Raw genomic sequence first — 19,426 nt, forward strand, 5'->3', positions numbered from 1 at the left:
TTATAGGGACCTGAGGGGCCACAAGGGCACAAGGTAAGTCCAGAGAATAATTTCTTCTTCGATTGACATTTCTTACTTTTCTTTAGTAAAATATAATAAAATAAAATGAGATTATCTGACTTGTTTATCTACTGAATGACATTAAAAATACACACTGAAAAGGCTTGAATTCTAATGTAAACCAAAGGAGAATTTCTTTAGCAGTAGAATAATGTTTTGGATTTGATAGCATCTGTGCACAAGTTGCAAAAATGGCTGTTGGGCGTTGAATACGTTTACTTGGAGATTAGTAATGCAGGGCCACAGTTGGGGCAAGTAAATAGACAAGAGGGGAGTTAAGGTTCGAACAACACGATGAGGGAAAGAAAAAGAAAAGAGACAGAGACCAGAGAACCTGGAGCTAAGTGTCGGAAACAGGCCGTGGGTCCCTGGCGGCGCTGATGTGGGGAACAGATGTGAGCCATATCCAGCATCAGGTAGCTGCCAGTGTTTGTTCAATGTAACCCAATCAGACACTTCCTGTCTGCGCTGTCATCTGTCGGCAAGGCCTCCCGTCGGCGTAGGAGGGTGTGTGTGTGGAGGGGTCAATGATGACACACCGGCGTGTTAATGACTCATAAGCCAGGCCCAGAAGTTACTCAATTAGATCTGCTGCTGGTGCGGTACTGTGTTTAGCAGAGGGGCCACGTCAACAGCTAGTCAAGTTTCATCACCTTGCTGATAGATTTGGTGTCACCACGTGATAAAAAGTAGAGTGTGAATCATATTTTTCAACTTATATATCATCATAATAACATATTTTATCAACTTTCACACCAAAATGTGATCCATTCTCATTCATCCCAATGATTAAAAAAATAACTTTTCATTACTGGCTAAGTCCAGTGTACCATTGTTTCACTCATCTGTGATACATCTATAAATGTGACCATGGTAACAGTAAATCACTTTTATTACGAAGAAGCAAAAATGGCCAACATAAGTAAACCGCTATGCAAGAGAGTGGGTGTTCAATAAACCATGCTTTGGTACAACCGCTAAATCGTTTACTTTAAGTAAGTTAAATTAGTACATGCAAACATAAGAGCTACAGAATATATAAAGCCTTTTATTGTTTTTAATTTTCTCTTCTCTTTCTCAATCAAGTTATTCTTGCCCTCTGCCTGTATCGTCCATAACTTTAAGCGGATCGTAAACTATGACATGCAGTATTTATTCTAGCCTGTAAGTTCAGCACGCACTGGGTATATGTGCTGAAGTGGGGATGTGAACAATAGACCTGTCTCCTTTTAATCCAACGCATGTTTGCATCTTGTGTGTGTCGTTTGATGGTGTAGTTGTGTAGTTTTGTTTATGACTGAACAGTGTATGACTTTATCTTTCTTTGGGGTGTTGGGTTTACTGGGAGATGGTTTAGGCATTGAGTAGGCAAGTACATTATCATATTTTTTTTACCATAACTCTGCACTGTCCCATGCTCTGTTATTAATTTGAAATAAAATACAGTGTGTATATTTGAATGTGATGTAACACCTAAAGGCCTTTTGCGTTTATTTCTCAGGGTTCACTCGGGCCTTCTGGCATCCCAGGTGTTGATGGACTGAAGGTGAGGTTACTCATATAAAGAAATATGCAAACGGTACAGTTGATGATTGTGGTACACATTTCTGTACCCTTCTTTGTGGCTGTTTAGACTAGTTTTTAAGCAAGAAAAATGGGAGATGCTACAAAATAGTCTAATAAAAATCCATCCATACATCTTCGTCCGCTTATCCGGGGTTGGGTCGCGGGGGCAGCGGCTCCAGCAGGGGACCCCAAACTTCCCTTTCGCGAGCCACATTAACCAGCTCTGACTGGGGGATCCCGAGGCGTTCCCAGGCCAAATTGGAGATATAATCCCTCCATCTAGTCCTGGGTCTTCCCCGAGGCCTCCTCCCAGCTGGACGTGCCTGGAACACCTCCCTAGGGAGGCGCCCAGGGGGCACCCTTAACAGATGCCATAACCACCTCAACTGGCTCCTTTCGAAGCAAAGGAGCAGCGGCTCTACTCCGAGCTCCTCACGGATGACTGAGCTTCTCACCCTATCTCTAAGGGAGACGCCAGCCACCGTCGCTTGTACCCTGGATCTCGTTCTCTTGGTCGTGACCCAGCCTTCATGACCAAGGGTGAGGGTAGGAATGAAAACTGAGCGGTAGATTGAGAGCTTTGCCTTCTGGCTCAGCTCTCTTTTCGTCACAACCGTGCGATAAATTGAATGTAATACCGCCCCCGCTGCGCCGATCCTCCAACCAATCTCCCGCTCCATTGTCCCCTCACTTGCGAACAAGACCCCAAGGTATTTGAACTCCTTCACTTGGGGTAAGGACTCATTCCCTACCTGGAGTAGGCACTCCATCGGTTTCCTGCTGAGAACCATGGCCTCCGATTTAGAGGTGCCGATCCTCATCCCAGCCGCCATCAAATAAATAACTAAATAGTCTATTAACAAATCATTTAATTTATTCCAGTTGTAAAATTTGATTTTCCAGAAAGAAATGTGAAAAATCTTATTAATTTAATTTTAGAATGTAACAGGAGGATTTGTGGGAGAGACATGGTGTAATTTCACTTTTTTATTAAAAAGGTTTCAAGACTCTTAACATACTTAGAGATTTAATTAGTTCTTTTGGCCATGTGTTGCACTTTTCATATTCGAAAAGTTCTGCCATGCATTCTGACAATTTCAGACCGCGATCCTATTTGGGAAAAATCCCCTCGGCTGCACCCTCAAGTCTTAACCACAAAGTGCTGTTTCAAGCTAACTGTGAATCTGCTCACAATCAGCTCATTTCTTCATTTCATTCTCAAACTGGATAAAGAAGACACAGTGCAGGTGTTTCACAATGGTGGAAAATGGAAAAGCATATTTATTCCAGAACAGATGACGGTATGAGTGACGAGAATGAATTGGAAGATGATTTGAGAGGCGCCATCTTTCTAATCTCATGCATGCATTTATAAAGATATGAGCGGAGAGGCACGCATGGCTGTAATAGAATCCAGAGTGGAAGCCATTCTGACTCTGAAGGCCTAATTCCATACTTGTGTAAGGAGTCGGGTTTGCCAGCATGAAATAGAACTCCAATGCTGTGCAATGCAGTTATAAAAGAGAATCTGTTATGGTATGTAACTGTCATTCATGCAGAAAGTTGAAGTCTAAAGCAGTAGAGGCTGCTCTGTTCCAGCAGTGGCAGGTTGACTGGCAGACATCATATTGATCTGACATAGACTAAAAAAGGATGATTACTAATGCAAACCTTATCAGCCCCAGTTTAGGAGCTTTTAATCAGACTCCATCATCATTATGGCAATATATCATCCTCATCATGTCAATGACTCCCATATGTGGGCTGATAGATGATACATGATCCCAGCATTTATGAAGAGTTTCACCACTAGTGTGTAGCTGAGGGGACACACCCTATACACAGATCTCTCTCACACACACACACACACACACACACACACACACACACACTGATATTTCCACAATGCTTCATGAAAACAAAGCATTGTGGGAATAATGAAAACAATAAGAAACTGACAAAGAAAAATAAACAGTACAGTAAGTTTGTTACCAAAATGTAATAACCCAGTTTTCCCTACAATACGGCCAGTATTGGGCAGCCCATTGACATGTATTTTAATTTAAATAGTAGATTGCTTTATTTTCCATCCGGGATAAATTAATTGGAGTAATCCAGTTAAAGCTGTCTCTGGGTTGTCTAAAAGGCTAATGATGTGGTAGGTTTGCAAAGGTCAGGAGGTTAATGGTGTTTGGCAACAGATGGACTGAGGCTTGTTTCTCAGTGACAGCCACGGAGAACAGAGATTCAGACTCCAATAACCGCAAACTGGCATTCATCAGATTGGCTTGTCTTTCTTCTTTTTCTACATGTTCTGAACTTAGATTATTAAGCTATTAATCAGCCTGTATATCCTCTCTACTTTCAGATTTAGTTTGCGATTTCAATATTTTATACTTGAACTAAATAATTTCATAAATCCGTAGTTGTACAGTACTATGTGCAGAGTCAATTCCTTGCAATACACTATAGTAAAATACATTATCTATTCTATCCACTGCTCCGTTATCAATTATCCTGCAAATGCATAACACCTCTCCAGTTACAACAGAAGCTTAGCCTCTGTTGAGGTTAGAGGTTATCTCTAACGAATAAAATGTGAAGCTTTTTGTATCTCCTGACCTAAACCAGAGTTCACACTGCTGAAACGGCACACTGAATACCGCCACTGTGTGTATGTTATGCTGTCCATAGGGGGATGTTGGCATCCCAGGATTGGACGGTGTCCCCGGAGCCAAGGTCTGGTGGTTTTTTTAACTTTTGGACACTTTTTGCCATTGTTTTTTTTTTCATTCTTCTTTAATAAAACATACATACACATAACTTTTCATTCCTTTGTTGGATATCATGTTAAGATGATCCATATTTGCCAGTAAATGAATAAGAACATGTTAACTTCATAGCAGATGTCCATGTGTGCAATTAAATGTAATAGTGGTACCTACATATAGGCTTTACCTAATTGGAATTCTGGGGAAATATCCTTTTAAGTCCGATTCTGGCCTGTTAATATTGACAACTTTCCGTAATGACTGTGCAAGTTTTAAAAAGCTGATAGTCGAGCGTCTGTCTGGGGAAAAAGCAGCCATAACACAAGAGAATTTCCATAATCTAACATGAATTTAACCCCAGATACTATCTGACCCTTAGTGAATGCAATAATTCCCCAAATGAACCCAACTCCCCCTGAGATTTTCTCTCTTTAATACTCTGCTTTCTTTCCCAACAGGGTGAAACAGGAGAGCGAGGTGAAAAGGTAAAGCGCTAATTCAGATCACCAAACATTATTGATAGCATCAATCTTGATATTCCACCATGTGCTAGAACAGCCGTCATGACGGCAACTCTGCCTTTGCTTCACAACTCCAGCTTGTTTTTTTTAAAGGTGACTCCCTTCTGAGATTTGGCCATCAGTAAGTCAGTATCCAACTCCAGGCCCTGGAGAAGACCAGCAAGCTGAACACAAACAATAGCCTCAGTGAGGAAAAGCAGCCTTATTCTCTCCATTCCCTAATTCTAATGGTGCCCATATTCGCTGTTGTTGGACAGCAGTGGGTGGGAGGTGTGAACACTGACCGAGTCTAGAGTGAGACAGGATGGGGAGGGAGGTGATGACTCAGTCTTCTTCATCGACCAAAAAACTGGCCTTTTGGCACTTGTTCTCAGATGTTTTTCTTTGAATCAGAGACTTATTCCCTGTCATTAACACACCTGATTCACTGTAATAATTAGGCTGTGCGGCCCCATAGATCATCTCCTAGCAACCACCGCTCACAGCATCATGGGTCTTCTGTGGAGAAAGGATACAAATAATGGCTCACCGTGCAGTTATAGAAACTGCATCTAGAGGAAATTGCTTTGGCATGAGTTCAGGTCAATCAGGTTAAAATGAAGCCGGGATGTTGTCATCCCTTGTTCTTGTCACAGGATGCAACCAAATATAAAAATACTTCCAAGTTTGTATTTAGAGAGGAGCCAGATCTGTTAACATAAACTGCCAGAAAATTCAGAAAAGCAAGTTATTTTCTGACTCTATGCTAGTAGTCATTTTAACTTCATAGATGGAAAATGATAATACAGAACACTTGATGCCAAGCATAGCGCTTGCAACAATAAGCTCATTTTCCACAAGGACACAACCTTTGATTCCAGATCCTTGGAATTGTTAGTCATTGTATGATTCACAATTAATTAGGCTATCATTTACTTAATAAAAAGCCATGTGGATTTATCAAAAGTGAAAGTCAGTCTCAAGACTGCCAAAGACAGCACTGAAATTCACTACAAAATATTATGAGCTTTTATTTTGAGGGGAGCCAAATATGTTAACTTAAACTGTTGTTTTTGGCATTGGTTGCTCACTAAAGGGCCAGAAGGCAAATTCAGATAAAAAAAACTGATTGTTTGAGAAACACAGAGCTTATTACAGTAGGCTCATTTTTTTGAAGTTCTGACATCATGAGGATAATATCCTCCACAAGGACACAGCCCTTTATTTTAAATCCCTGGATTTGCTCACCTTTAAATTAGAAACATATAAGTGATTGTGGCCCTGGTACTACCTGGTATCGGATCATAAACAAATTTGAGGTATCGCCTACCACTAGTACATTGACACAGCAGTGCTTTTAGCTAAATGCTAAGAATGCTAAGCAAGAATAATACTTACCATGTTCACCATCTTATTGTAGTGTGTAATAGGGTTAAACAATTTGGGGAAAATATCTAATTGTGATTATGACACATGTACCAAACCAAGATTTGTTCTTAGGTCTGTAAAATACGATTTGTAGGCCGGGACAGCTCTGCAGCACCAATAATAATTCAGAATGCTATTTTGACACATATTTCGCCTCGTGCGAATTGAATATTGTACAAGTGCATACTGCGATTTTTATAAAATTCCAATTAATTGTTCAGCCCTAGTGTGTAAGCACAGTAAAAAAAATAAATAAATAAAAGTACAGCTGAGGCTGATGGACTGAATGGAATTCGTTTTGCACCTATTTAGCCAAAAAACTGATAATAGTGCTATAGGAAAAGTTAAAGGATCAACATTATTTGATTCACCATGAGGTGGACATGAAGCTATGTATCACATTTCATGGCAGTCCATCAAATCTGTTGAGGCATCGTAACCACAAATGTCATCCTCATGGTGTCTACATGGTGTAGAGGAAAAGTCATTTAGAATCAATTGTGTAGGAACCATGAATACCTGTACAATGTTTCCATTGTTGAGATATTTCAGTCTGGACCAAACCGACATTGCCATCCATAGTGCCACGTTGCTGCTAGCCTGGCTTAAAACAGCCCTGATATTTGATCTATTTCATACAGCTGTGATGGAAAAGCTTTGAGTTTAGAATTGAAGTTCTTCGCAGTTGATGCCAGGAGTTTAGGACCTCCACAATGCCCCACAGAGTGTATTATTACGTCACCTGAAATCATATTTGAACCATGTGTCAGTTAACTCAGTTAATGACCAAAGTGAATTTAATATGTACAGTAATGGTACTTTGTGTTTGCTACAATATCCTTGTCTTTTTCTCCAAGCATCCATTACGCTGTTTTACATGGCAGTCAATCACATAATAATAAGAACTGTCAAAGGTCTACTGTGTGTTATGCATGTTTAAACAATTTGGCAGTCATGTTTAATATCTTTATCTTTAGATTTTAGATTCTAAGTTTCCTCATTTGCGATCAATATACTGAATATGATTATCTCTGTGTGATTTCATAACAGGGCGATATGGGTGAAGACGGACCGAAAGGTGATATGGGAGAGAAGGTATGTAAATTCCACTTTACCTTTCCTTCCCTCTGTTTATGTCTTGGAACCTGCACAGAGAAACAGCAGAGTCTGGCTTTGGCTGGAAAACATGAAAAAAAAAGTTAATGTTAGCCATCTGAGAGGAGATCTGTGGAGAGCAGCAGAAGTAGCTGAGGTCAAGTGCCATCAGCTGTAGTCAAGGCTGCACAACAGCAATCATCCTGGCACTTGATGCGTCCTTTGTGCTTAATGTGGACTTAATTGCAATGCAATGCTGACGTTACATTTTCTGGTCGGATGGGTCCTGCATTAATTTGGGACCATTTATCATCAAGCCAGCTTGTCAAGTTGGGATCCATTCCTAACAAAAGGCAGAGTGGGACTCTGCTGGACAGATTGTTCAGAGCTAAAGTAATAGATTCATGTCTCTGTCCAAAAAGCTTTTGTTTTTAGGGAGAAAAAAAATCTTTTGTTTTGTGTTTGTACATTGACATCATGCTCAGAGGCAAATTATGCATCCTATCCAGGACTTGTTATGCTGCCTTTGCTGTTATTATTTTGTTAAAGCAGCATTTATGAAAATAGGTCGCAGCCTTATTTGTATTGGCTGACCTCGTGACAGAATTTGGGCCTCTTTACCCATCAAACTTGTTTTTAAAGCATTTCAGAAACCAAACAATAATGGATTGGAATAGACGAGTCTTTGAAAATGTGGATTCAGCCCATGCAAAAATTGCTCACACTTCTGGGAAAAGATTTTTTCAAAGTTGCCAAAAAATTATAATACATACTAAGAACAGACAGCACACAAAAAAATACTCTTTTATACACTGAAGATGCTGCTTTTTGCTAGAAATACTGAGTTAGGTATAAAAACAGATATAGAAATAGATATAACTGATAGACCAGCATTGGACTAGAAGCAGTGTACTCAAAATGTCACTGCCAATTTATTGCTGTTCAGCGAAAAACAAGTTTGATAACTTCTCACTTTATAGGCACTAAAGACTGCCGAACACGGCTGCCAAAAAAGACACCATTTGAGGGAAACAGATGCAGGATATCATCTGCGAAAAATGAGTGAACAAAAGGAAAGTGGAGGGCGATAAAACTCTGCAGCTCGTGCACCGCTTTGATCTGGTCTACCTCAACGCAGTAAAAGGGAAAAAATGGATTTTCGCTGCAGGAGTGTATAAGAAAAAGTCGAATTGAGTACCATGGGAATTCAGACTTCTGTAGCCAGTCACCTGCCATTCATTCTATAAGAGCAGACTCATGTATTTTGCAATAAAACTAGACAGAAGGTAGTGTAAAGTCCTGGAAACTTTTTTTGATTAGTATGGATTGGATTACCTCATCTTCTCAGATCGTCAATGTCAGGATGTAAAAGTGAGCATAGTGCACAACATATGGTAGGAATAATTGTGTTTCAATCAAGATATAACTCAGTATACATCCAGATGAGTTTAACATATGTCAGGTACACAAGGATTGCTAGAGGAGAAAACTCATTTCGCTAAATGAGCCTCTGTCATCAGTGTCTGATCAATTGCTCATGCCTGATATTGCTGTTTCACTGCCAGAAGAGGAAACCAGCAAGTAGAGTGGACAGAGGAGGGGAGAGCATCTTTAGTCTTCCTTTGCTAAAGATGCCAAAGTTAACAATACACAGCACGCACTGCGGGGAAAATGTGGTAACACTGGGTGAGAGGTGAGGCAGGGAAAGTTTTGGTATGTTGAGCAGAGAGACCTCAGGGAGTGCAGAGGGGGGAGAGAAACTGCAGCGCAAGCAGTCGGCCCGGGCTTTGCATGATACAAAGGGAGATTGTTTTGACGGCGAGGGATCTGCAGAGTGTGAAAGAGACGAAATGACAGGACATATTCTGTTACATGCACACTCACTCCTAAACACAAGTATAAATCTCTCTCCCTCCGATCCTAGAAGACACAGGGCAAGATGTACGTACATTTGCGAATGTAGCGTTATCAGCGCCATGGCCAACCCGCAGAAAGCGCACGGTGTGATACTTCAGCTTACGTCGTATTGTCTAATGTGGTCACGACTCTGTGAAATGTTGATGTAATTTATCCGTATACAATGTATTTGCTGCATGATTGTGTAACTCACACTATGTAGTTCTTTTTAAAAATTATATTTGGATTATTTTTTTAGAAAGGCTTGACTAGGGACTGGGGTTGCAAATTAGCCAATTGGCTAGAAACCTTTTATGCAACACATCTACACATGTTATGGCTTTGACTATGATAATTATGTATGTAATAATGTGCACTGCATTGTCCCTGACAAATAAACTAATAATAATAATAATAATAATAAATAAAAATTTACCAAACCTGCAGTTCATCGGGTAATCAGCGCCTTTCCCCGCCCACTATACCGTAGATTGCGCAGACTGCGATATTCCCACTGCTGATGCTATGACTGTTTGAAATGATTTTGAGGCCAATATTTGTAATGTAGCGAGGAGTTTAACAACTGCTGGAATGGAATGTGAATGCTGAGTTGGAGATGCGCGCTTTTACAGGCAGTTTTTGTACATAGGCCTACTGCGGAATACATAATTAGGCGCAATTCACGCTTCTCCTCCCATCTCTTTATGGGAAACTACCGCTTTCCCCTTGACCCTCCCGTGAATGCATATGCATGACATTGAAAAGCGCAATTTGCCATTTTTAAGTTCCCGCGACAGGCAGTCTGTGCTTTTACCTCAGTGCGGCCTGTTTGTACCTACCTCGCCATGCTTTTACGTGCACGTTGCGAAACAAATACACCTGAAGTGGGCACAAAAGCGTTAGTACATCTGGCCCACCATCAGTTGCTCTCTGGATCATGAAAGACAAAAATATGAGGATGTATGCCTTAGATGAGAGAACACCTATAGTATGGCACCATTCATTATTGGATGTTCTGTGGTAGAAGTACTCCGATCATTTACATAAATAATATCACAGTGTAAAAGTATTCTATTACAACTAAAGTGAGTTAAGTAGGTCAAAGTACTTGCATATTAGTAAAAATGTACTAGCATCAAATGTAAAAGTACTCATTATGCATTATAGTATTGTATTATGTTACTAAATTTTACTCATATTACTTCATATTATTTTCAGTTGTTTAAAGGACTAGTTCAATATTTTGAGAAATGAGCTAATTAGCTTTCTTGCAGAAATTTATGACTGTACGGTAAATATGTAGCTAGAGCGAGCAGCAAGTTAGCTTAGCTTAGTATAAAGACTGGAGACAGAAAAACCTCCAGGTTAGTTCTGTCCAAAAGCAACAATATCCACCCTACCAGCACCCTATAAAGCTCATTTAGTAACCCGATAATTCGCCATTTTATGGGTGGTTATTTTCCCAACTATTTCTTGGCCAGGACCAGTAACTTCCTGGAGTCTCCATTTGTTGCCTGGCAACTGGCCCTTGCCAAGAAATGCTTAAGTTTTTGTACGGATTGAACAAATAAAGATATAGCATGTTAATTAGTTAGCTTTAGAGAAGCTTTGAATATTTGCACCATTAAAATACATCATCTCAGTTCCTGCATTATTACCTAATCTTTATGACTGTGTCTTATAGAGGGGCCCTGTGTCAAAAGCTAGTTTAACACTTTTAAAAATGTGTTTATAATGTTGTGACATAGTGCATAATTGTTGTTTAATCAAACTGTCAAACAGAAAACCCAGACCAGGTGAAATAGGGGCTCAACAACAAGGTATATAACTAATAATAATAATAATAATAATAATAATAATAATAATAATAATAGTAATAAATAATATCAGCTAAGATTACCATATATTTGGGATGTATAATCTTGATCTGCAAAGTAATGATGGCCATCAAATAAATGTAGTGTAGAGAAGGGTATAATGTAGCAGGTATCTTATGTACTTAAGTAAATGCACTTTGTTACTTTCACTTTGTTACTCTTTATAGTGTGCATTATCTGTATGTACCTGCTGTGTTGCTTTCATAAACCATCCTCAACTGTGAGCCTCTGCATGTCCATCTCTGGCCTCATTTAAAACAAATCATCACCGCAGTTAAACGCTTTAGTTCCAAACCATTTACCTCTGATGCATTCTGCCTAAGTATTTAACTAGGTGTGAAATAAACTGTGACTCTTCATGTTGAAAAAGTAAAACCTCAGAGATAGGAAAATGATTTTAAGGTTAAAAGAAAATAAACCCAAGTAAACTCTCAAATTGGTTTTGGGAACTTCCAGGCTGTGCTCTTGGCTCTGGCCGGTGTGGCACAGTGGTTGGTATAATTTTTGAATCCTGAGATCCGGTCCAAGCTCTTGTGAACTGGCCGTGTTTCAACTGTTGGCAGGGCCTTTCTGCCCTGGGAGCCAATCATAATCTGTGTTGCCTCACATATATTCCAACTCAGTGACTAAGGTCGATATTCAGCTGAGGCCTCTGAATTTGGTCATCTTCACTAATGACCACAATATGAAGTAGGAGTCATGTTTTGAGGGCTGTGGTGACATTTAACAGTTACATTTGTCACAACTCTGCTCTGGCTTCATTGCTTGCTGATTAATCCTCTCCATGTCATTCGCTCTCACTCTGCAAACAGCTGGAAAATGGCCTGATTTATCAAGCATATGGGAACGTGATGCTCTTATCTTTAAATGCCAATATTCAGCGACAGCTCTGGGTGCCTATAATAAAGTGGAGCTGTGGTGACAGCTCTCCGTCCTGCTCTGCGGTTAAATCACAGGCTGCCTCACCATGGTAATTGGCCCAATTGGGACATTTTAGCACTCTGTGCCACACCTCAGCTCACCTCCCAGTTCCACTACTTTTTCCATCTCAAAGTTCTTCATTTGGAATAGATAAAACTAGTGAAAACTCTCACTTGGCTCTTGGTGCGTGGTATCACTTGTGTTGGGAAGGTTACTTTGGAAATGTAATAGATTACCGATTACAAGTTACCCTATTTAAAATGTAATAGTTTAACTATTTCAATTACTTTATCAAAGAAATGCAACTTATTACATTGAATTACTTTATGAATTACATTTCGAAATGCAGTACAGCAGTACTCAACAATGACTAATGCCAAACTCATTTTAAAATCCTTTATCACATGAATTATTTATTAAGATTATAATAATTTGTTTTGAAGAACAGCCAGAGGTTGGACATCGAAATTGTCGACGTTGATAGCATTTTGACCGCTGGCAAACATTGTTTGCATTGCACGGTTATGTTCGAACCATTCTCAAATTATTTTTATGAATTGTTTATATTTTCAGCACTGGAACACATCTCTCAGACAGCTTGAGAGGCAATTTCACTGTCAGACGAGTGGCGCTGTAAATTCAAACAGGAGAACCAATTGAAAGCATCAGAAAAGCATCAAACTTTACTAAACGACTGTGCCTGGAAATGGCAAAAGAGGACATTGTGTGCAGGAAAAACATGCAAAGCCACAACATTTAATATTATTTAACATATAGCCTAGCTTTTTACAGAAAACATTCAGATGTAATCCCCAATGTATTAATGAACATCTGAACTGTAACAGATTACAGTTACCTTTATTTTGTAATTAAATTACATAATGCCATTACATGTAACTAGTTACTCCCCAACACTGATGACAGTAAACATCAAAGGTGCTTATCGGTTCAGCAGCAGGGGAGTGAAGTGTTAATTGCATGTGTAGCATCCTCTCATACTTGTTTTTACATGGGTCGTGGTGGCTTTTTGATTAAAAGTGTGTAAACTGTGCCGTAAATTCTTATTTTCTACAATATTAGCTCCTTATGCTCTCATCCTGCTGAGGTTAATAATGGGAAAAAGGTTAAGCATGCTTACATATAGTCCATAGCTTGATTATGAGCTTAACAAGGTGAGATCTTTTGTAGTTTCTTTTTAAGATGTAACAATTCAGTACAGATGTGAGGCATTCTTACATATCTATCCCTGCCAAAAAGCAACAGGTGTAAACCACACTCTGACTTTGATGTTTGTTTTGTTGAAACAATTCAACCATGAGATAAAGAAAGTCTGAATAATGGGCCTCTGTAGAAAGTTTCCTGTTTTATTATAAGTTTTAGGTTAACCACAACATGACATCCATGTTGTTTCTTAAGTATTTGACCAAAAAACATTTTACTTTATCATGTAAAATGATGTGAAAACCTTTCATTCATCTTCGAAAATGTAATATGAGGAGCCCATTTACACAGATAACTATAAAAGTTAATCCTCTTAGAATTTTGTTATATATTTTATTGGGGGTACCCCAATAAAATATATAACAATATAAAAATTGGAATGATAACTTTTAAGATATAGATGGAGGCACACTTAAGTATGCAACAAAGCCCAGCTGCAAACAGTAACACTATTTATTGTCTGCAAAAAAATGCTGCAATTAAAGATGCCTTGTGTGCTATGCATCGTAATGACTCCCATAAAAAGCTGAGGGCGAGAGGCATTCCTTCAGCAACTTCTGAGCGCAAGGCGTATGTGTAGTGAAACCACAGAGTCCACACCAGAGCTAAAGACCCAGTCTCCTTCTCCCCACTCCCTTTTCCCACCAACCGCCCATAATTACGCTTATTGGCCCCTTGTTTTATGTATGTTTTTACTGTATGCTGCAGTAGTAATGCAGTGCATAGGAAAGGGCCTGGGTTCTGGATGGTTGGATGACTTTGCTGGAAAAATGAGATATAAGTAACTCTGTCTCCTTCTAGTTCAATACCCTACCAGAGGAGATGCAATGAAAAAGGGGTTCAGTGATTGTTAGTACAGTATATCTTTCAAGCCCCTTACCTCCTCTACTGTTGTGGATTTCTTCTATATAGTGTTAGATTGCATGTCATCACCAGTATGCAGCTGCACTCACAAATGATTCTCAGCAGTGTAGTTATAAAAAGGCTGTCTCAAACTTCTGAGAAGGCATTCAATGTGAACATGTTTAGAATGTTTAGAATAGCAGACAATCCTCTTTCTAATTGGATTTCACACAATTCTATCCAGACGACTCAGTAAATGCAGCAGTTGCGAAATTATGTTCTGCATCGTTCAGTAAAAACAGGCTTCTTTCATATATTTTGTATCTGTAATTGCACAGTAATGTTTATTCCTGGGCAGAAAGCCCCATCCAGTCTTGGAATAACCTCTGTGCACTTTTGAACTGTTTTCCATGTTGTACCTTTTCTAATTCATTTAAATGTTTTTATTTTATTTTTATCTTTCTTTAGGGAGATGCAGGCTCCACTGCAGCAGGCATCAAGGTGAGAGCTAGGCTAACGCTAAAGGTTTTTCCAATGTGTCGATTGCACCAGCTGTTTGTAAGTTCACATTTACTAAGTGGAGATTAAATGTCACTAAATTAGAAAGGTTTGCACTACACAAACTAACTAGTTCTTACATAAACATTAATTACTAGATATTTACATAGGTAACTTTCAGGTGTAACTAACTGTTTTCCTAGCTAACTGAAACAACTCTCAAACTAACGTTAGCTTGCTAACCTACAACCCATTTAGAGTGAAGAGTAAAAGAGTAATATTGCTGACATATCTGATCTGATACTTGAGCTTTTTTTTTTATTGCATCTAAATAAATATATAATACTACTTATAGCGTTATAGCGTAGTCTAAATAGCGTCACTTATGTTAAGCTAACATTAGCTTAATCATCAATTTAAAGTACTCTACTTAAAGGACTTAACACACAAATTTAGTAATGGATTTACAAATAGATGGTGCAGCCCAATCCCAAAATGAAGCGGTTTAAAAGCAAACTTTTTGCATGTATTACAGGGTGAACCTGGAGAGCCTGGACGAAGTGGATTAAAGGTAATAATTGCACTTTGCTAAACAATAGATAGATAGTACATCAATAATAGTAGATGTAGCAGTAATTGTAGTACTGTTTTAATCATATGGACTAACCATACGCTATATTTTGTTGATTATACAGTGTTTATTAATGTTAATATGTTTCTCCTCTGATAGGTGACTATGAGACTAAAATATTCAACTATGCAGTAACGGAAAATTCTTAACATTCATTTTGTAGCTGAACATATTTCTTTTATTTTTCATCACTGTGTGAATACACACATCCAGTGTAAAAGGTGAAGCTCTAGTCTGTTGTGCAAAATTAAGTAGTTCAAGTTTGGATAAGAGCATTCCAAACTCAGTTGAACCTCATTGTTTAATAAAGATGGCTGTACATGGGGGGCTCACTGAGCAGAACCTGACACTTCAACTTGAACTTTGGTACATCACAGTGCTCCGACTCATTTTACATTTACTTTGGCTTGAAACTTGATTTGAGACAGTGCAAGGTCCCAGGTATCAGGTACTAACAGCTCTGGATATACTAAATCTTTTGGGTGTTTTTGTTCCATTTTATTGTTACCTGTACTTGAGGTCTAAAACCTCTTTGTAATCACATTACTTTGCTTTGCATCAGTCCAACAATGGACTTTTGCATTGTTTAAACAATGTTTGTTAGTAGGCCTATGACTTCTCTCTCCCAGCCAGTTATTATTCTAGTGTTTGGCACATTTTCCAAAGAAATCAGAAGAATATTGCTTAAGAAACAGTTGCTAATGAGAAACTAAACAAGCATGCAGCAGAAGAGGAGCTTTTTTCCTGCAAAATAAAAGCCATTACTTGTCCCTTGACCAGACTGCTGCCAAGATTGCACCACTGCCCCATCTAATTACACTTTTTAATCCCAAATGCTGCGCCCCATTAATTCCCCCTCTCTTTTCTCTGTTTGGACAAACTGGTTTCAGTCAGACAGAAGGGCTTTGAGCTTTTTTCTGCTGTGCTGCAAAGACAACTCACATTGCCTAAACAATTAGTTTGACTGCTTTTTCTTATCTCTCATTTTTACAGCCGTTCTGCTAGTGCTGTCACACTCACACATTGTATTTCTCACCAAATGGCCATCATGAGATTGAGTTGTTGTTCCCTATTAAGCATTATCATCGGATGGCATTTAAGTGTTGAAGTAGCAGTCCACAAGAAAGACTTTTATTCATTAGTTTTACAATGCTTTCATTAGCCCTCTCACAGCCCTCTCTCTGATCCCCTGAGTGACGTTACAGTTGATCATTCTTGTGCGCCGCTAATCATTTCTTTTCATATGCCATAAATACAATAGTCTTAATAGAGCGTTAAATTATCCAGTCAGACATTTTGTTTTGAAAGTCTCGCAGACGCCTCACAGGAGACTTGACCTCCTGATTTTTCCACAGTTGAATCAAATGACTTACTCAAACGTGCACATAATGGGAATTTGGCATTCTCAACTTGACAAAGACCCGACCTTGGTAACAGAGAAATAGTACAACTCTTGACTTCCAGCACTGCCAAACTCTGACGACCTTAAAGCTACGGCAGCTCCCTCAAACAGCTTTTGCAACTTTAATCCAAAGTATTTGACAGTCTTTCATTCCAGAAACCAGAACCTTTTCGCACCTGCCCAAACCAATAAAATCATAAAAATAAAACTTTGTTGCACTTTGTGAAGTTGAGTGTTATAACAAGCACTAATCACGCTGTCAAGCCATGGCTGCATGAGTTGGTTTGAAAGTGCATGTGCAGTACCTTCTGCTAGTGCTTACCGCAAGCAAATGACAGTCAACATACACTTAAGGCCACTTTTCAGAATAACAGCAGCTTGACAGCCAGAAAAAACACAAATAGAAAATAAAGTGTAGAGCTAATAGAACCCCGAAGAGCCTACAAATGAGGCTTGACTCAGCTTAGCTTGGCTTGGCTGTAACATGTCACACTCTTCCTGTGTAGGGAGAGCCAGGACTTCCAGGGCTGCCTGGACTTCCAGGGATAAAGGTAAATGCTTCGCTGTTTTTGTCCCCAGTCATTGCCCCGGTGTTGTCCCTGTCCATCCTCTTCAGCCCGTCTGTAGCAGAGCTCAGAGCAAAACTCAGCTGACCTATCGTCATGCTTCATGCATGACACATTATGGTCTCATAATGCCTTTCCTGCCGTATGGGATGTGTACCTAGACTGCAAGGTTCCATCTGCTTGAGTGGCAGACGCACAGTAATACCTGTACATTCAGCGCAGTGAAAAGGAAGGAGCTCAGGCAAAGTGACAAGGCCAAACAGTCAATGCTTTTGATCTGAACATGCCAGAAGAAAACTGTCTCATTAAGGTTTGTGAATAGTGTAGAGGTCTATGAATTATTGAAAGTGCCATCAAGAGAATCTCTGCAAAATGTGTTTAAAACTACTGCTAGTTAACGAGAGGAAGTTGATTATTTCAAATTTTTCAAGTTAGGCTTTTCTTGTGTGAAAGTGCTTGCTTGTTGACTGTATCGTTAAAAAAAAAAAAAAAAAAACAGCAGATGGTGAACAAGGGGCACATAATATTTCACTGTCATCGTTTTCTTAAAGAAGGCCAATGTTTCTCAGGATCATTGGCTTGAAATGTAACATAATGCAAGGAACGCTCACACGGGCATGATGAGATGATGCTTGTTGCTATTTTGGTTTTGTTTTTCTCGTTTTGTGTGCTTGTTATGTGCTGGCCTTGTAAAAAAAACAACCTTCATTTTACATTTTATATACTCCTGTTTTTACTTAAGAGGCCTGAATGCTTGATGGATTCTAACAATATTTTGCTAACGTAGCACACTCTGCTCAGCTTGCACTTTGTTCTGCTCCACATTCTTGGCTGTATATCCAATCAAAGTTTAAAAGTTTGAGAGGCAAGGGTCCATTACCTCTCCAAAGGCTTCCAGGGGGCCTAATCTACCGTAGGTGGGATGGTATAGCATTTAAGTCCCAATCAAATGTAATGCAAATCAAATCAAACATCACACCTCATACTGGAATCTCACTCCTCATAAGTGCAGATGAAAATATTTTAAAGCTTCTTCATAAGTGGCAGAGAGCTTGGTTTTTGCACACATGCCCACGCTTCTTGTGCCCTGATGAGTTTCTAACAAGGTCAGTCATAAAGTCTCATCAGAGGGAGTCATTAATATATGTGAAACCAGGGGATAAATGAACAAGCCACTGATAATTTGTGTCCATGTGTGTGATTTATGCACGTGTCCCTGAGTGTGTCCCTGAGTGTGTGTTTGTGTGCATGTGTGAGTGTGCGAGCAGTATATGCATGCCTGTCGTTTTGAATATGTTTGGCCATGCATCTTGTGTATGTGTTTAGCGCTCATTATCAGCGGGTGGAGGTAGCACTACGCCAAAAAATGCACTGTGGAAAAAGAAGTAATTTTTGCTGATGGGTTTTCTTTCAGGGTGAGCCTGGATTCTTCGGTCCCCAGGGAGAGCCAGGGCTTCCAGGACTCCCAGGAACTAAGGTGGGTGAATTTAACTTTCCAGAGTAACTACTGTAATCTTGTTTATCACCCTGCGAGAGTGCATATTTCAAGTCTGTGAAAATTAGTTGCAACAGCTTTGACAGCTTTTTATCACATCCTGTCTGCGCGGTTGTCATTGAAATCAGTAATACCTCTGGATTTACTGTCTCATTATCCGTTATTATCACTTTACCGAGGTGATTAAGCCTCGGTTTCTTCAAAATGTCACTTGGAGGTGGTCAGAATGAGCTAATCCTCACTGCTTCCTTTGAGTCGTGGCATTTATCACACTGTGGAGCCAGCGGTGATAATCCAGACATACTAGATTTAATGTTCACGTTGTCCTTTTGCATCAGTTTGCAGTGCATTGATAATCAAGATACATAACCAAGATATATTAGTCTTGCAGTGGCATCTGTTGCTTAATCAGATGCCATTGTATAGCTAAATGTTCAGGTCAATTTTTCAGAAAGTACTGCCAACATTTTTTTCTACAGGTATATCTGCGATTGAGTTATTATTGGTAAGCATTTGGTATGCATTTGAAGAGGAAACCAAAGCCTACTTGACTCAACACTGCTGAATAATGGCTGTGTCACACTTGGTTTTAAGTATCAGAAATAAGTAATACAGCTTGATGGGCTCTGAGTGACACCACACCCCCCTCTATTGGC

General features: G+C 39.4%; 1 protein-coding gene across 6 annotated transcripts in view; it reads left to right on the top strand.

The window, feature by feature from the left end:
- LOC120573230 (collagen alpha-1(XXV) chain) overlaps positions 1–19,426 on the top strand; it is a 152,732-nt gene that overhangs the window by 112,996 nt on the left and 20,310 nt on the right. For all 6 annotated transcript variants that reach the window (XM_039822801.1, XM_039822803.1, XM_039822800.1 and 3 more), the window contains exons 10-18: positions 7–33; positions 1,562–1,606; positions 4,321–4,365; positions 4,856–4,882; positions 7,376–7,420; positions 14,647–14,679; positions 15,212–15,247; positions 17,216–17,260; positions 18,690–18,752. In XM_039822801.1, the coding sequence (XP_039678735.1) occupies positions 7–33; positions 1,562–1,606; positions 4,321–4,365; positions 4,856–4,882; positions 7,376–7,420; positions 14,647–14,679; positions 15,212–15,247; positions 17,216–17,260; positions 18,690–18,752 (366 nt within the window). The remainder of the gene's footprint in view (positions 1–6; positions 34–1,561; positions 1,607–4,320; positions 4,366–4,855; positions 4,883–7,375; positions 7,421–14,646; positions 14,680–15,211; positions 15,248–17,215; positions 17,261–18,689; positions 18,753–19,426) is intronic.

The sequence above is a fragment of the Perca fluviatilis genome, chromosome 14 (genome assembly GCF_010015445.1).
Source record: "Perca fluviatilis chromosome 14, GENO_Pfluv_1.0, whole genome shotgun sequence".
Lineage (NCBI taxonomy): Eukaryota > Metazoa > Chordata > Actinopteri > Perciformes > Percidae > Perca > Perca fluviatilis.